The 15,661-nt window shown below is 39.1% G+C and overlaps 2 protein-coding genes across 2 annotated transcripts in view; both read right to left on the bottom strand.

Annotated features, from left to right (window-relative positions):
• The window catches only part of LOC102220715 (MAGUK p55 subfamily member 2-like), a 55,510-nt gene extending 49,318 nt beyond the window's left edge, over positions 1 to 6,192 (bottom strand). Inside the window, exon 1 of the mRNA XM_005811559.2 lies at positions 5,805 to 6,192. The gene's annotated coding sequence lies outside the window, so the exon portion shown is untranslated. The remainder of the gene's footprint in view (positions 1 to 5,804) is intronic.
• Positions 6,193 to 6,304: 112 nt separating this feature from the next.
• LOC102220977 (peptide Y-like) lies at positions 6,305 to 9,011 on the bottom strand. The gene is made up of 4 exons (XM_005811560.3): positions 8,904 to 9,011; positions 8,485 to 8,672; positions 6,843 to 6,923; positions 6,305 to 6,602 (listed from the first exon to the last, which is right to left on the bottom strand). Exons 2-4 carry the CDS (start codon positions 8,670 to 8,672, stop codon positions 6,578 to 6,580), a joined length of 294 nt encoding a protein of 97 aa, XP_005811617.1. The 5' UTR covers positions 8,904 to 9,011; the 3' UTR covers positions 6,305 to 6,577.
• Positions 9,012 to 15,661: the final 6,650 nt, after the last annotated feature.

Genomic DNA, 15,661 nt, shown 5'->3' with positions numbered 1-15,661 from the left:
TTGCAAAGCAGCCAATCAGAGCTCCATTCATTTTCCTTGACACTGATTGGCTGAACCCCAAAGAGTGGAGATAAGTAAGACCGTAGATGTTAGCATCTGCAGTAGAGCTAAAAAGGTTTCCACTGTGTGGATTAAGGTATATTTGGTGTTTGAAATATTAAATTATTATTATTATTAATATTATTAATTATTATAAGGGCATTTGAAGGATTTCAGCTATTCACAGGTGGCGGTGGTCTCCAACCGGCGGCCCATTCTAATCACATTTCTTCTAATTGTACTATTTGACACAATAAATGTTTTTCTACTCATAGATTTTGGATGATTACTTGATTAACTTAATAGACAAAAACAATTAGCCTTGTGATGATGAGCAGCAATTGCTACCTTAATTTAATTTGATGTTGTATCTCAAGTAAACCAGCAGCTTTACATTTCATATTCTTCTAAATCATAAAATTATGTTGGGGGGGAAAAAAGTTCAATATTTCTACATTATTCTTTTTTTAAAGAAGTACATTCTCAGCAGCACAAGTGCAGTAGCACTTTCTGAGCTGTGATGTTGAGTACCAGAGAAAACTTGGTTCTGCTCGTCTTTCAGTCTTCCAGATTAAAAAAAAAGGAATCCCAAACATTTTATAATCTTTCCATTGTTGTATTTTTTTCCATCTTTCATTCCTGCTGACTGATCCTGAGAAAATAAACACTATCATCAGCTGGTTAAAGAAATAACAGAGTAAATTATGCGAAACAGAGATTTCTGTAAAAGCCACTTAAGTTAAAATACTCATTACAGACTTTCTATCCAGCATGTGACATATATTTATCTTAACATGCCTCACTTCCCAGTCTGATTGCTGCATGCTAAACCAAAATGCAGAAGTAAAAAGAAGTGTGATCAGTGACTCGTAGATCCTTTAATGCTGCATTCACTAGCAATCCGACATCGGATGTTTACTCCTTGGAAAAGCATATGTGTGTACATTCAACAATGGGATTAAATTTGCTAATTTCTTTAACAAGTAGCTCTTCAGGCAGCAGCTCTGGGAGGAGAAAAGCTGCCGTACTCCAAGCATCGCACCAGTCAATTTAGGGATGCTTATTGGTTCCCCCAAAAAACGATAAAACCCCGGAACATTATCATCAATCAATAAAATCCTCCCAGACCGAACTTGAAAATTGGACGTTATGCTGCTAACACTTAGCAACAATTCTTAGGCAGAGGTGAGAACGCTGTGCAACGCAAATAATGACGCGGCCGGAACACGTGCTCTAAAATAATAAAACATAATTTAACGAAGCTTTGAGGCAGATACATTTTTCTCGAGGAATTTTAATAATCGAGGTACTCAAATCATTCAAGGAATCATTGCAGCCCTAATATAGTTTTGCGTTATTTAAAGCTTTTTCAGGTAGACTCAACATGTATGAAAAGTTTTTCAAAAATAAACAGGTGGGTGTGTAGTTTGCTGCATAAGGTCTGCTCTTTCAATCTTTCCGAATGTGTGACTTTGTCACTCTGCCATTTTCATATGAAATTATTCAATTAAAGCTCTGGTGGGAAGGAAAGATGTGAAGTAAATCTTTTTTTTTTTTTTTTTTTACTGAAGGATATATTTTCAAAGACAAGAGGAAGCTCTTAAATTTTTAAGGAACTGCCGGGACCTGAAATGTTTCTGTCCACGTATATCCAGGCGTGATGATTTTATCTCAAACCCCCAGAGCTGTCAAAGGCTCTGGAATATACAGCAAAACCCTGGATTACTAAAGGGAACAACCTGATAGGGTGAAGAAGTTTCTTTCATCTCGGTGAACAGCTCTGAAACGAGGCCTCTGTGACTAAGATTCAACATTTTTAAAAAATCAAATAAAGGGGTTTTTATTTGATTTTACATCATGGAGAGATTTTTTTAGAGCACTAATTTCACAGAAGTCATTCAATATCATTTGTTTCTAATAATAAATATCTGGGAAAGTAGGTTTTATCTAGCAGGACAGTATAACGCTCTATTTTTTCCCCAATCAAACTTAGGAGTGACAAAAAGCAAACTATCCACTATTCAATAATAAACCCGGTTACAAATTAGAGGCACTGTTAATTTATTCGAAGGTGGGATGAAATGAGTGGAGTTCAGTCCTGAGATTTGTAATTAACTGACTGATTGTAATCTGTGTGCTAAATTAGGTGAGTAACAGCAGGGGGTCAATGACTTATTTCTCTCAGGAAATGCAAATCAGACTTTTATGTGATTTTTTCCCCCTGAACTCTAGTTGATATTCTGTCTCTAGAATAAATGAAACTAACACACAAAAAGAAGAGGCTGCTCATGTCAGGGTCTTTTTCTGTGGCCATTGTGACGGTGCGTTGAACAAAGTTGGTGGAATTCTGAATCAACTTTACCTCAGATGACATCCAGCGTTTTAAAGCTCGGACGGATTTGTCTTCTAAGAGGACAATTATCCCAAACACACATCAAAAGTTATTTTGTGATGGAGAAAGCAGGGTGATATTAGGAGCAGAAAGGAACTAAAAATGTGTGCATTATGCTTCAAAGGAAAACAATTTAAGGTCTGATTTGTGTCAGATGCATCGTAATACCTGCAAAAGTTTGCGGTATCTTAGCAACATGTTAAGGGACAATTTATGCAGTGAATGGTAGAGTATCTAAAAAAATTACATTCACGCAAGAGTAGCACTTTATATTATATTTTCACTCAAGCAAAAGTAAAAGTATCCATCCAAGAAGGTACTCAAGTAAGTGTAAAAGCATGTGGTATGTGGTAAAAAGTTTACTTAAGTACTGAATAACTGATTAGAATGTTTTTAGAAAATAAATGAAAATAATTATAAATAATAGTACCGTATTTTCCGCACTATAAGGCGCACCACATTATAAGGCGCAAAGAATAGACGCTACAGTGGAGGCTGGGGTTACGTTATGAATCCATTAGATGGAGCTGCGCTAAAGGGAATGTCAACAAAACAGTCAGATAGGTCAGTCAAACTTTATTAATAGATTACAAACCAGCGTTCTGAAAACTCCGTTCATTCCCAAAATGAACAGCTGTTGCTTCCTCCACTTCCGCACCATTGATTGTTCATGTTAAATTCTCTGGCTGCTGCTCTATTCCCGTGTTCCACACTGATCGCCTTGAGCTTAAACTCTGCGTCGTAAGCGTGTCTCTTAATAGGAGCCATTTTGGGGTCTTTACACAAAACCCAGCGTGCACCGCGCGCTTCTTCTTCTATGGGGGAAAATGAAGTCGGCGGTTGCTTCCCTGTTGTGGCTCAATATTGGTCCATATATGAGGCGAACCGGATTATAAGGCGCACTGTCGGCTTTTGAGAAAATTGAAGGTTTTTAGGTGCGCCTTATAGTGCGGAAAATACGGTAATAATAATAATAATTATTATTATTATTATTATTATTATAAAGAACATCTGATTTAATATATTAAAATAATGTAATGAAATAGACAAAAATATGTCTGATGACATTATGTGTGAATTCTGATATTTTAGGAACTAAACCGGGAAAACAACAGATAAATAAAATTACGAAATAAAATTAGACAGAATTTTTTTTTTTCCAAATCTTTTTTTGTTTTCAACATAAAACTTATGAAACCAATGCTTTACACTAGGTAATGTATACAGCTCTGGTACAAAATAAGAGTCCACTGCACTGAATCATGTTATTATTCCACCAAATATTGATTTCTGAACTCTTCCTGAGTTAAAACATTATTATTGTTGTTTCTAAATGAATATGACCTTGTTTTCTCTGAATTATTTGAGGTCTGAAAGAACTGCATCTTTTTCGTTATTTTGATCATTTCTCAGTTTATGCAAATAAATAAAAAAGATTTTGCTTGGAATTTCAGAGACATGTTGTCAGTAGTTCATAGAATAAAAGAACAATGTTCATTTTACTCAAACATATACCTATAAAGAGTACAATCAGAGAAACTTGTAACATAACCACTATGTTTGACTAAATAAATAAAAAGTAAGTATATCATACTGTTTTTTAGAACAGTTTCAGTTGATTGTTGAATTATCCTAAAGTTTCCACAGTTTAAAGCTGATTTTTGGGCAGCAACATGCTGGTTTTAGGTGTGGCTGTGATAACCAAATAAAAAGGGCCGTGTGTGTCGGAGAGGAAGACACACACCGTCACATCTGTGCAGCAGGAGATTTGCCTTGATGAATGTTTGAAACAAGTAAAAAATAAATAAATAAAAGACATAAACGGCAGTCAGAATTCGCCCCAGCGTCACAGATTGTGCGTTTGGAAGCTGGATCAGAACCTTGCACCCAGGAAAGAGAGATATGCCCGGTGAGATCTGGAATTTATTTTTCTTTTTGCAGATTTTTGGTGGTACCACTATTTTTTCTCATCTTATTTGGGGGGATTTTTTTTTTAAATTAGTGTTATGGTTTTTTGTTGCTAAAAATCAACAAATTTTTAGCAACAAAAATTTGGTGGGATATGTATTTTCTTATTAAACTAACTAATAACATATTTTGCCTGATTCCTGAGACAGAACCTTCTTGATGAAATTGTGAGTTCTGCTTTAAATCAATCATTTTAAGTGGTTCTTACGGCTTTCCAGAGCTGTATGTATTAGAACAGGGTAAAATACTTACAGTGGTGACACATATTCCTGTAAATTGACTTGACCTTTAAATGGCACAACAGAAATCTCACTTATACTGTAATTGTTTGTATCAGGTGCAATTTTGATTTAAATGAGTTTGTTCATACAATGAAGAATCTCACAGTGGGAAAAAGATCCAGAAAATTTACCCAAGTAAGAGTAGCAATACTTTATAATATTTCAGAATCAGAAATATCAGAAATGTATAATCCAAATATTACTGGTGATGTATCTATATATATATGAGCCTGAATGTATATTTCTGATCACATGTGTACTAGAGAATATCTCCAATAAATTCAAACTTGCCCACTTGATTTTAGTTTTTAAACCTTTCATTTTGATAAGGTTTTAAAACACTTAAAATAGTATGAAATTAATGCCCATCCATGACTGTGATAACTTCTCAGTCCATCCATCCATGGCTTTGCCTTCTTTTAAACATAAAATTCTGATGGATTGTATTGTTTTGGATGGAAATACAAGCTAAACTTAAGGTAACGTCAGATTAACTAGAAATCAATTTGCATCTGCTCATATCTATGTTTAATTCGGATCATTACAATAGAAATAAACCTGCATATTTTCACCTATAGCTCCTCTACATACATCACACTACATTCCCATCACAGCAGCACGTGTCCTTCTGTAGCTCCGCGCGCTCGAACACCTCCGCAACCTTCTCAGTAAGTGTGGGCATGCGCAATGGCTTCGGACAGGTGCATGACGTCCATCCATTCTTTGTCAACATGGAAATGAAACACAGTCTGCGTTCGTTCCGCCTACTGTTGCGCAGGTGCAAACACACAGGGAGGCCAGCTCGGTTAGCATTATATTATTAGTAATATCTACCGACTGGGAGAAAATAAGGCGCACGAGCCTGTCGCGTGCGGAACGTTGCAGTCCTGAGATTGGACAGTAAATGATTCTGATGGGTGGTAATGGGATTTCTCTACGCGGACCCTCAAAGAGCCAACAAATGACGTCAATAGTTGAGTTAGCAGACAACAACGTGTATGTACCACATGCTGAGCAACAAAGGGGAAAGGCTTAGCTTGTGAAGCCGTGTGAGAGCTACCCACAGACACAAACTAAGCACGACGTTCAGCCATGGCAGAAGAGCGACGTGCTGATGCGCTCACCTGCCTGCCCGCCGGGCACCTGTATCCGGACTCTTCCCGCCTTTGAGATGCAGCAGGACGGTCAGCGCGTTCACCGGTGGTCGTCTGTCAGTTGCTGAGGCGCAGCGGAGCTTGTGTGCCGTCACTTCAGCAGCAGCCCCCCTCACAACACACACACACACACAGCTATCTTTACCTTGCCTACAACGGCGCGTGGACCCTTACTAACGGCTCCATTGACCAAAGGGGCCGCCTCTACGCACCGGTACGGTTTCCAAAGAGAAGCCCGGGAAACCTCGGTGATGTCAAACCGCGTGTTTAGCTCTAGTAGACCTGAGCGAAGTTAAAGGTCCGTCGGCTGGCGTCGACGAGAACCCATAGAGGAGCCGCAAACCAAAGAGACGGACTTGCAAATGCTTTGCAAATGTGCGCGGCAAATGATTATGGTGACATCTAGTGGTAGAAAATGTAACTACACCCCGAAAAATATATTTTAAAAAAAGAGCGCTAGCTTGTCAAACTTTTTTTTTTTTAATTCCACTTAGATCTTTATTGGGAAGAGACTTTTATAGATACAAATTATTTACAATTTTAGAGAATCAACAGATACATACAGTTACTGTCCGAAAACAAACAAACAGAAAAAGAGAGACGCTGATTTGCATGCACATTAGACAATTAAATATTGAGACTGTGTCCAGTGGCCAGTGCAGGTGCTCCATTGAGAAATGTTTTGATTGTTGATTGGTGGGTGGGGGGAACTGGGTAGCTGGTTAGATTCAGTCTGGGCTCATTCACCATGTGCCAGCATAGTCGGAGCTGCAAGACAAAAAAAAAAAAAAGGCAAATCCTGTAAAAAAATACCTAGTATATATAAAATCACACCCTTCCCTTTTTATTGTGTTTTACTGATTGATCTTAATAACTGATGATACTCACTACACAGCATAAGACTGTCCTTGTACATATTGCATTTCTACCTTGACAGATTAAACTGACTTTAGACATGAAAATGGTCATTATTTCTGCCCTCTGGGTGAATCCCCCGTGTTTTCTCACCGTGGCTCGTCGTCTTGGTCAGAATTTGCGCCCAGCAGCAGCCGGGCTACTGCCTCCTCAGGGGAAGATCTCTTTCCATACCTGGAGAGAAAAAAAAAGAAGAAAGTCAAACACTTGCTTGTAATGACTGCAATCAAACATCAGTGGGAAAGTCTCCAGTGTCCTCCTTCTCTTTGCTTTACAAAGCCTGGAGGCATGACCCCCCATCAACACTGTTATGAATTTCAACCTTGGGGAATACGTTTTATGGGGGGGGAGGTTTCCCCTTCCCCTGAACTTTGCTCATCAAGCTGTGAACAAAGACGGGTAAACTGCACACACTCCCAAGAAGCCTTTGTGCGTGCCCTGGCAATCTCGTGCAGTCCAATCACAAATGAGATGTGCAATTATCTGAGAAGGAAATAAGGGTTTTCAAGTTCACCGGCTGGCAGGTGGACTGGTTTCCTCTGACTGTGTGCTGAAGAGCAAACCGTGCGTCTGCCTGGGGCGTGAGGGAGCTGCACTGGCAGATCCAGGCAGTTTAATTACAGAGGAAAAGGGGCTAATGCTAAGACTATACACAGCTTCCATCACAGGACAATTGCACAACCAGGAAGCTAAATAAACGCTCTGGTTTTACTCAGCCTTCAGTTCAGTGTTCAGGATGCCACAACAGAGGCATCAAAGGCGTCCAGCTTGGCCAGCATCAGCATTTCATGCCACATGATTTAGATGAAGGGCATGACTTTAAAAATACTAACCCAGCAGTTAGTTTCAGTTGTTTCTGAAACTAAGCCCAACACTAAGTGGAGGTTTTTAAACAGGATGAGGCGAAGCAATCCTAGGACACGAGATCATTTATTCCCCAAGAGGAAGTTGAGATTGTGTTATGGGTGATATGGCTCTTTGTCCAGAGAAGCGTAGCCTGGGGCCAAGCAATAAAATTGTTATTTTCCAGTTCCTAAAAATGTTTTCTATTGCTTATCTGGACATGTGGTTAAAGCACATAAAGTTGATTATTTGCAAGATATGACTTTAGTTATGGCTAAGGGCCAAGGAGTCTCGGCTGCTTTGATCATAAACTTACACATTTAAACTGGTCAGACATTTGATGGATCATTCTGCTGTTTAAAACACACTGACCTCTGAATTATCCAAACTGCATTCTGTTTGTCAAAAACATTTTATTTTTGCATTAGGCTGACATTAAAATGGTTATGCTGACTGATCAGACAGGTTTATCTCAAAAATACAGCAGCTTGAAAATACAGTGGCTCATCAGAAAAAAAACAAAAAAAGATTATTTTTCTTATCAACCAGTTATTTACCCATCAAGTTCAATTAGTAGCATTTTCCAGTTCTAATTTTTTCCCCGTAAGATAATAAAGGTTGCTGTAAATAATCTGTTTGTTTCAGGAGAGGCTCTGTGGTGTTGGAGGTGGTGATGTTGGGATATAATGGTGCCACGAATTATAGGGACTGGAGAAGGTTCTCAATGTAAAATAAATCTTATCTGTACTTTTTCTTTTTAAGAATAAATCATCTAAATGGTGTTAAAAATTTTTTTTTTTGTTTTTCTTAATTTTCATGAAATAAAAACATTACAAATAAGGACAAAAAGAACCTTTTGAACAAAGTCTCCGCCCTGATCCTCTGGACTGACCTTTGCCTGGTGATGAGGTTGATGTAATGCCTGACAGCTGTGTGGTACTTGGCCCACTCCTCCGGCGAGGCGTTGCTCTGGGGTCTCTCCGGTTTGGGAGGGTAGGCGTCCGCGAAGCCGCTCCAACACACCAGCAGACAGACGACCAGAGCCGCGAACATCACCCACGATCTCAGCATTTTGGCCATCTGAGAAGCGAGGCTTGGGTTAGGCATCCAGGGTCAACTTTTTTTATTTTTTTTAAACAACATCATCAACCAAAGAAAAATAAATAAATAAAAAGTCAACACACTAGTTTTGCTTTCAAACTGAATCCAGCATATAAACCTGAGTTAATCTGACACTATGCTGAGAATGCAACACGCAAATAGAAGAGACTTTCCGCAAATAAATCGTCAGTGAACAGAGTGGAAACTTACAGTTGGACTTGTCCTGTGGTTCGGTCACCTCGGTGCTCCTGTCCTGTTCTGCTCTCCTCTCCGGTCCGTGGCGTTATATAGCGTGGGGACCGGTACCTGACGCGCTGTGGGAACTTAACCACACCCCTCTGCTGGAAGAGCGGCGCGTAAAACGCCTCGTTCATCTGCACAAAACTTATCGGCTCGCGCTCAAAGTCGAACGTCACAGATCTGGACTGCGAATGCGTCACTTTATTTATCATTAAAACGCAACACCGAGAAAACCACGGCTTTAATTGAAGGCTTAATTGTGTGTGTGTGTGTGTGTGTGTGTGTGTGCGTGTGTGTGTGCGTGTGTGTGTGTGTGTGTGTGTGTGTGTGTGTGTGTGTGTGTGGGTGTGTGTGTGTGTGTGTGTGTATGTGTGTGTGTGTGTGTGTGTGTGTGTGTGTGTGTGTGTGTGTGTGTGTGTGTGTGTGTGTGTGTGTGTGTGGGTGTGTGTGTGTGTGTGTGTGTATGTGTGTGTGTGTGTGTGTGTGTGTAATGAGTTGAAATGTGGAGAAGTGTGAGGCTGTTAAAAAAAAACATGACAAATTAATTTTGTTCCAGTATTTTCATATTTTTTTTATGCAATTGTGGGGGAAAGAAGTTGAAATATTATAGATTTCAGCACCGCGGACAGCGCAAAAACCGCTTATTAAAATCAATACACGTCCCGTTGGAAGCTGAATTCTCATGTAGGTAAAGAACAGATGACCTCACAGCAATAAGCTTCCTGCTCATCTACAGTAATGCTTCTTACTCAGCAGAGTTATGGAATATGAGAAACAAGATGAGCAACATCATCCTTTTTATATTGGATCCAGTGTGACTGCGACTTCTGACTGGATGGGAATTGAACCTGTGTTGTGACACGTGCCAGAATTAATTATTATGTTTTAGTTGTTTTTCTGTGATTTGGCGCCTTGTAATGTAACTGAATAGGAAGCAAAACGGTCCACACACACAGACACACCCCCACACACGCACGCCTACACACACTGATCTGACAGAGTCTGATCTGGAAAAGACCCAGTAACTTTATCTGAACCAGTAGAATTGTTTTTTCAACCTCAGTTTTGCGCTTTTTACACAAACAGATGGCTTTTATAAAGACCAATTCAATAAATTATAATATTAAAGAAAAGTGCATTTATTTCAGGAGATTTATTATTACATGAAACACATTTTATAAATTAATTTCACACAGTTGGATGTTTGAAAGCTTTTATTTCTGTTAGTTTTGATGATTTTTCCCTTGTGGCTCATAGACACATGACATTTTAAAGTAAGATATTACATCAGACAAATATATATAAAAATACATTTTAGAATACAGAAATGTGGGTTTAATAAAAACTATGCTTAATACCTGGTTATTTTCAAAAGGTACTTTAAACCTGACAAATGAGCCTCAATGAATATGACTGTAGATACTGTAGATAGAAAAAAAATGAATCGCTGTTTAATGCTAATACAGGATGATGCGTTGTAAAAGAATAGTTGTGAATAGTTTGCTGTATATACAGTAATTCTGTCCACATTGAACCAGTCTAGATATGCAGCTAAAAATTCTTTAAGTTTGAGGCAGAATCCAGAACCATAAATCAGATGATGCCAGTTTTAGTGTCAACAGATGTAGACAGACGGATGGAATCTGGTTCTAAACTGGCAGAACGGACCGGACGCCCCCAGGTCGTGCTGCCCGAGGCGGTGAGCCACACTGCCTTCATCAGCAACAACAGTTACATGCTGGCACGATATTCAGAGGTAAAAATTAAAGGCAAGAGCAAAGAATAGATTACCATGTAAACATGGTTTGTTTTTATATCTGAAGTCATAAAAAAATAAACAACCAAATAATACGCTTTCAGCCACTGATGCCGTTTTTTTGTTGTTTTTTTAAAATATATTTTAAAATTCATAACTTAACAGGTTGAATGAATCCGTTAAAGAGCAGCCAGGATTGTTATTGATTGAAGCTCTGAACAAATGACAATTAATTAGTGGGAAATGAATCTCCTCCAGGAATGATGAGTTTGTCCGTTTTCTGGTGCAGCTTTGCTCTCATCAGCGCGTCATGTATTATTCAGCTGGTGATGAAGCGTCTGAAAGGCCGGAGAGGCTACACACTGATCAATAATACTACTCTGTTTGAGACACACACACACACACACACACACACACACACACACACACACACACACACACACACACACACACACACACACACACACACACACACACACAGAGAGAGAGAAACAAGTGTAGAAAGTTTCTAAGACGCTGTTATTGACAAACAACAGGACCAAATGATTCACTGCGATGATGAAGCCGTCGTTAGAGAATGCTTTACCAGTCTGCATTACATAATCTACTGAATGTGACTGTATCGTACAGTAAATATGACTGAATTGGACCGAATCTTATTTTATGACTGACTTGATTTGATTTGAATCTGGACAGAATAGTATTCTGTATAAGTGGGTATGCATTGGACCGCTTTGTCTTCTGAAGTGTTTTGAGATGACAGGCCTGGCGAGTCCTAAACTGAATTAAAGGTCACTATAAACACATTTTAGAGGAGGACGTTAAGGAAGAAAATAACTCAATATATATATGAATATATATATATATATTTTTTTTTTTCTCGTAAGGTTTCTGAGGAAGAGACTCGGCACACAAAAGAAGCCCTTCAGGTATGAGCTGCTCACTCAGAACCCGTTTATGACAGCAGCTCCTGTTTGCCTGGACTCTTCACGGTCTGCTGTTCGGTTTATGGCGCCTGAAAGCAGCTCTGATCCAACAAGTGCAACCTCTTTAAGTGTGTGTACGAGTGTGTGTGTGTGTGTGTTTGCATGTGCATTTTGAGTATGTGTGCAAACAGGTGGATCTTTTTGGATAATTTTGGTGATTAATGCAACATTAAAAGCAGTAATGAGATATTATTTGCTTAACTATTGCTGCATGAAATGCATCGGAGCCATTTACATTTATTATATAAAGGTCATGCATAATCAACCCCCTACTGAGGCATTATTTGTAGCTAATTACTACACAGTATATTTCATGTTGTTGTGCCATCTTTTTTTGCATTACTTACAGTTTTTTATGATTAAGCAGTTTTATCAGTTTACTAAACCAAAAGTCTTTTGAGCGACAATTTTCTTCATGAGATGGAAAAAAAAAGAAAGTCATCACGCTCTACATAGTACCGATACCAGTCAACATGGAAGTTGGAGAAAATGTACTCCAGTAAGACCAATAAATATTTGCATCAACCAGTGAAAAACGACTTCATCCAATAAACTGGAACTGGAACATAAACTAGCTCTGTTCCCAGGATCACTTTCAGTCCACAGAGCTGCAACCAACAGCAACAAAACCTGGAACCATAAACGTTTCTATATGTCTAGATTTATTTTACCAGAACAAGTACAAAATATAGTTGCTTCATGAAACAAAATGTTGTTCACTGATAAATGCCTTCTCTGTTGGTTAAAACCTCTTAATCACTTATTCATACATAAATATGAAATTCTTTCCACTTTCACGTTTTGGACATTTCAGACCAGCAGGACAAACAGAATGATTGTGATATTTTCTGTGCTTAAAGTGAATAAATGTGTTCATTGTTCTGCAAAAAAATACAATGCTGATTTTGTTCCACGGTTTGTGCAAATCTGTGATGGTGTTTTGCTTAGTGATACTTTTCTAAACTTAGTATAGCCTATAAGCTAAAAACTGTAACAGCTGGATAATTTGAGCAGTTAGTTTGTCAATTTAGTGTGTGTGATAAATTTGGACAAATGTTTCATATATTAGCCAACACCTAGATATGTGAAGCGTTTCTAGGTGTTGCCTCGGTGTTGCCTAAAGTTTTAATTTAGTTGCTACGCAGCAGTGACTGCTAGGCCCCAAAAATTCAACTGTCAGAAGTTCTTCTCAAAAGGTTGAGCCTTTTTTCTGGCCATTTTCTAATCCAAAAACTTTAACTTTTTGTTGCAAGTTTAACGATTGGACAACAAATTAATTGTTAGATAAAAGGCAGCATTCTAGCAAAAGTTTTGTTTTGAACTAAGTGTAACTGTTCTTCAAAAGTTAAATGTGTCATCCTAAAATGTAGCTTTAGTTTGTTCCTAAATGTTTCAACTAAAGGTTTTTAGCTATTTACCTGCTACAATTTTTACTCCTACTCATATTTTTTTCCAAAACATCACTATTTATTAACCTATTTAGGGCCCAAAGGCTTCAGCTGTTAACCAAAATTGTTAACTAACTAGTAGAAAGTTTACCTTATAGCCAAAAAGCTAACATGTCAATCTCAAAGTCCATTAGTCTGGCAAATGTTTTAGCCATACAGCTTTCTTTTTATTTCCTACCAGTAAAACATTTTAACTCTCAGTTAAGGAATAGAATTTATTCTTTGCTGTAATTCTGAGCAGCTGCTTTAAATCCTGTTAGCCTGATCAACCTTTCTGTTATTTGGGTTTATGATGCATGGAATTTTTTTGTGTTATTTCATGAGGGTGAAGATACACAGTTACACGATTTGCTTTGCTTTCCTATGTTTGACGCCACCAGTCAGTCAAAGGATGCAGCTTTGTGGCAAGTATCCACACCATGAAGCCAGCAGGTCTCTCTAACAGATCGATTTTATAATAAAGATACTGAATTGTCCGAAACCTCTTGAAGCCGCCCAGCTGACAGCAGGAACGTCAAGTAGAAATGAAACCTCGGCGTCAGTGTTTCAGAGTTTACTGCTCAGGACCTTTCAGCATGCGTTGTGCTGTCCAGCTGAGCTCCCAGAGGACAACATGGCAACCCCCTTTAACACGTTGTTTATAGAGCTGTAAAAAACAAAGGTTTTGTCTTTGTCTGTCCCTAAGCCCCTGTCAAAAACACACCTTGATTCAGGCATATATCCCCAAAGAAACGACCATTAAAGTCCAACAGGCCGGGCTATAAAGGCTGTAAGTGAAGTTTGGTGTTACACATTAGTTATTCCCACCATTCAGAGCAATTACTGTGCAATAACTTTAACCAATACTAGGAGAGGATTAGTGACTTTATTTTTTGCTTGTTATCATATCATTATTAATACATAAAGAGTGAACAAAACAGAAAAACCATCATGCATAAAGTAGCTATCTAAAAGTGGAAGTGGAGCATTTATGTGCATCCTGGTAATCACCCACTGCTATCTGAGTTTGTCCTGAACATTTAGTTAATGCTACTAGAGTAATCGTCCTATCTCCATTCCTACTACAGCCCATAAAAACTGAATGGCAAGAAACAATAACACGCACAAAACAAACTCATTAGCTCGCTCCAGTGTGTGCAGGTACACGGCGAAACCCAACAGTGTGCAGATAAAGGACAGGGCAGACAGTTTGAGTTGTCACAGTCCAATAAACCCCCAGCTAATGCACTTCTGAAGAGCCAGTCGGGCTCCCAGACAGGAGCCTGTGTTTGAGTTGCAATCAAGGCCTTGATAATGAGACCAGTGGGAAGCCGCTGATTTTCCAAAACTTTTTTTATTTATTTTGTCTTCCTTTGATCTTGTTCAGTTTCAGCAACTTTTCTTTTCTCCAGCAGTAGCCCTGATGCCACTCATGTCTGGGAAGAGCGCTATGCACAAAACGGACAATTTAGAACTTCAGCTGAGGACAATAACAAGGGAGATCTACTTACTGTAGACAGTAAAACCCACCTCCATTTTCATTTGGATCACACATGCTGCTTGAGTCCAAATAGGAAAATTAAGCACACACACACACACACACACAGAAGTCCGTTGTGGAGTGGGAGCAATCTCCCAGGAGAATGTCCAACTCCTTCCTGCCATCACAGACAGAAAGGGGGAAATGATTATGCACTTTCAGTCAGCCTTATCTGCAGAAGCGGGGAGCCACTAATATGAACAGAGTGCTTCTCATGCGGCCAGGTCTGTTTGCATTGTTCTGGAGGCAGAATGGGGGGTTGATTGTGGCCCACCATAATGTGGAGTGTTGATCTGTGAGCATGTGACTGGCTTTAAAGGAAGATATCTAGTTATGTAAGAGGAACCAAACAAAAGCTTTTACAATAATAATAAAAAAAAGACTGTCGGTTTTGTAACATATGAATCCTAAAAAGTGCAGGATGATCATAAAGGAGGTACGCCCAGAGTGGCATCACTCAGTTGTCCTCTAAATAGGCTTTCTATTGTTTATTTAATTAAAAATAAATTTATTAATGGACCTGACCCAGAACTCTGTCAACACCATCTTGTTAGAATTATTATGTTTTGTTATCTTTCTTACATTAGTACAGACACCATCCACCTACCACAATGTCCATCCATCGTTTGTGCCACAATGTCCATCCATCCATTTTCTAACACCCTTGTCCCTATTGGGGTCAGGAGGAGTCTGACGTTATCTCCAGCTAACGTTTCGGGCGAGAGGCGGGTTACAGCCTGGACAGGTCGCAAATCTGTCACAGGGAAACACAGAGACAGACCGGACACACAACCATGCACAACCAGAATTTAGAGAGACCAATTAACCAAACTACCAGGTCTTGGACTGTGGGGGGAAGCCGGAGAATCCTAGAGAGAACCCATGAATCCTAGAGAGAACCCACACATGAAAACATGCAGAACATGCAAACCGGGAATTGAACCCAGGACCTTCTTGCTGCAAGGCAACAGCTCTACCAACTGCACCACCGTGCAGCCCTCCCTACTACAATGTTTAAA

The sequence above is a fragment of the Xiphophorus maculatus genome, chromosome 10, assembly GCF_002775205.1.
Source record: "Xiphophorus maculatus strain JP 163 A chromosome 10, X_maculatus-5.0-male, whole genome shotgun sequence".
NCBI classification, from domain to species: domain Eukaryota; kingdom Metazoa; phylum Chordata; class Actinopteri; order Cyprinodontiformes; family Poeciliidae; genus Xiphophorus; species Xiphophorus maculatus.
The sequence above is the reverse complement of the archived record's forward strand: the minus strand, read 5'-3'. Positions and strand labels throughout refer to the sequence as shown.

What these genes read in the sequence shown, in the direction of transcription:
- LOC102220977 (XM_005811560.3), bottom strand. Translation starts at nt 8,672, where the DNA reads ATGGCCAAAATGCTGAGATCGTGGGTGATGTTCGCGGCTCTGGTCGTC. An exon ending in AACCTCATCACCAGGCAAAG is followed by an intron (nt 6,924 to 8,484) that starts GTCAGTCCAGAG and finishes TTTTCTCTCCAG; the next exon opens with GTATGGAAAGAGATCTTCCC. An exon ending in GACCAAGACGACGAGCCACG is followed by an intron (nt 6,603 to 6,842) that starts GTGAGAAAACAC and finishes TTTGTCTTGCAG; the next exon opens with CTCCGACTATGCTGGCACAT.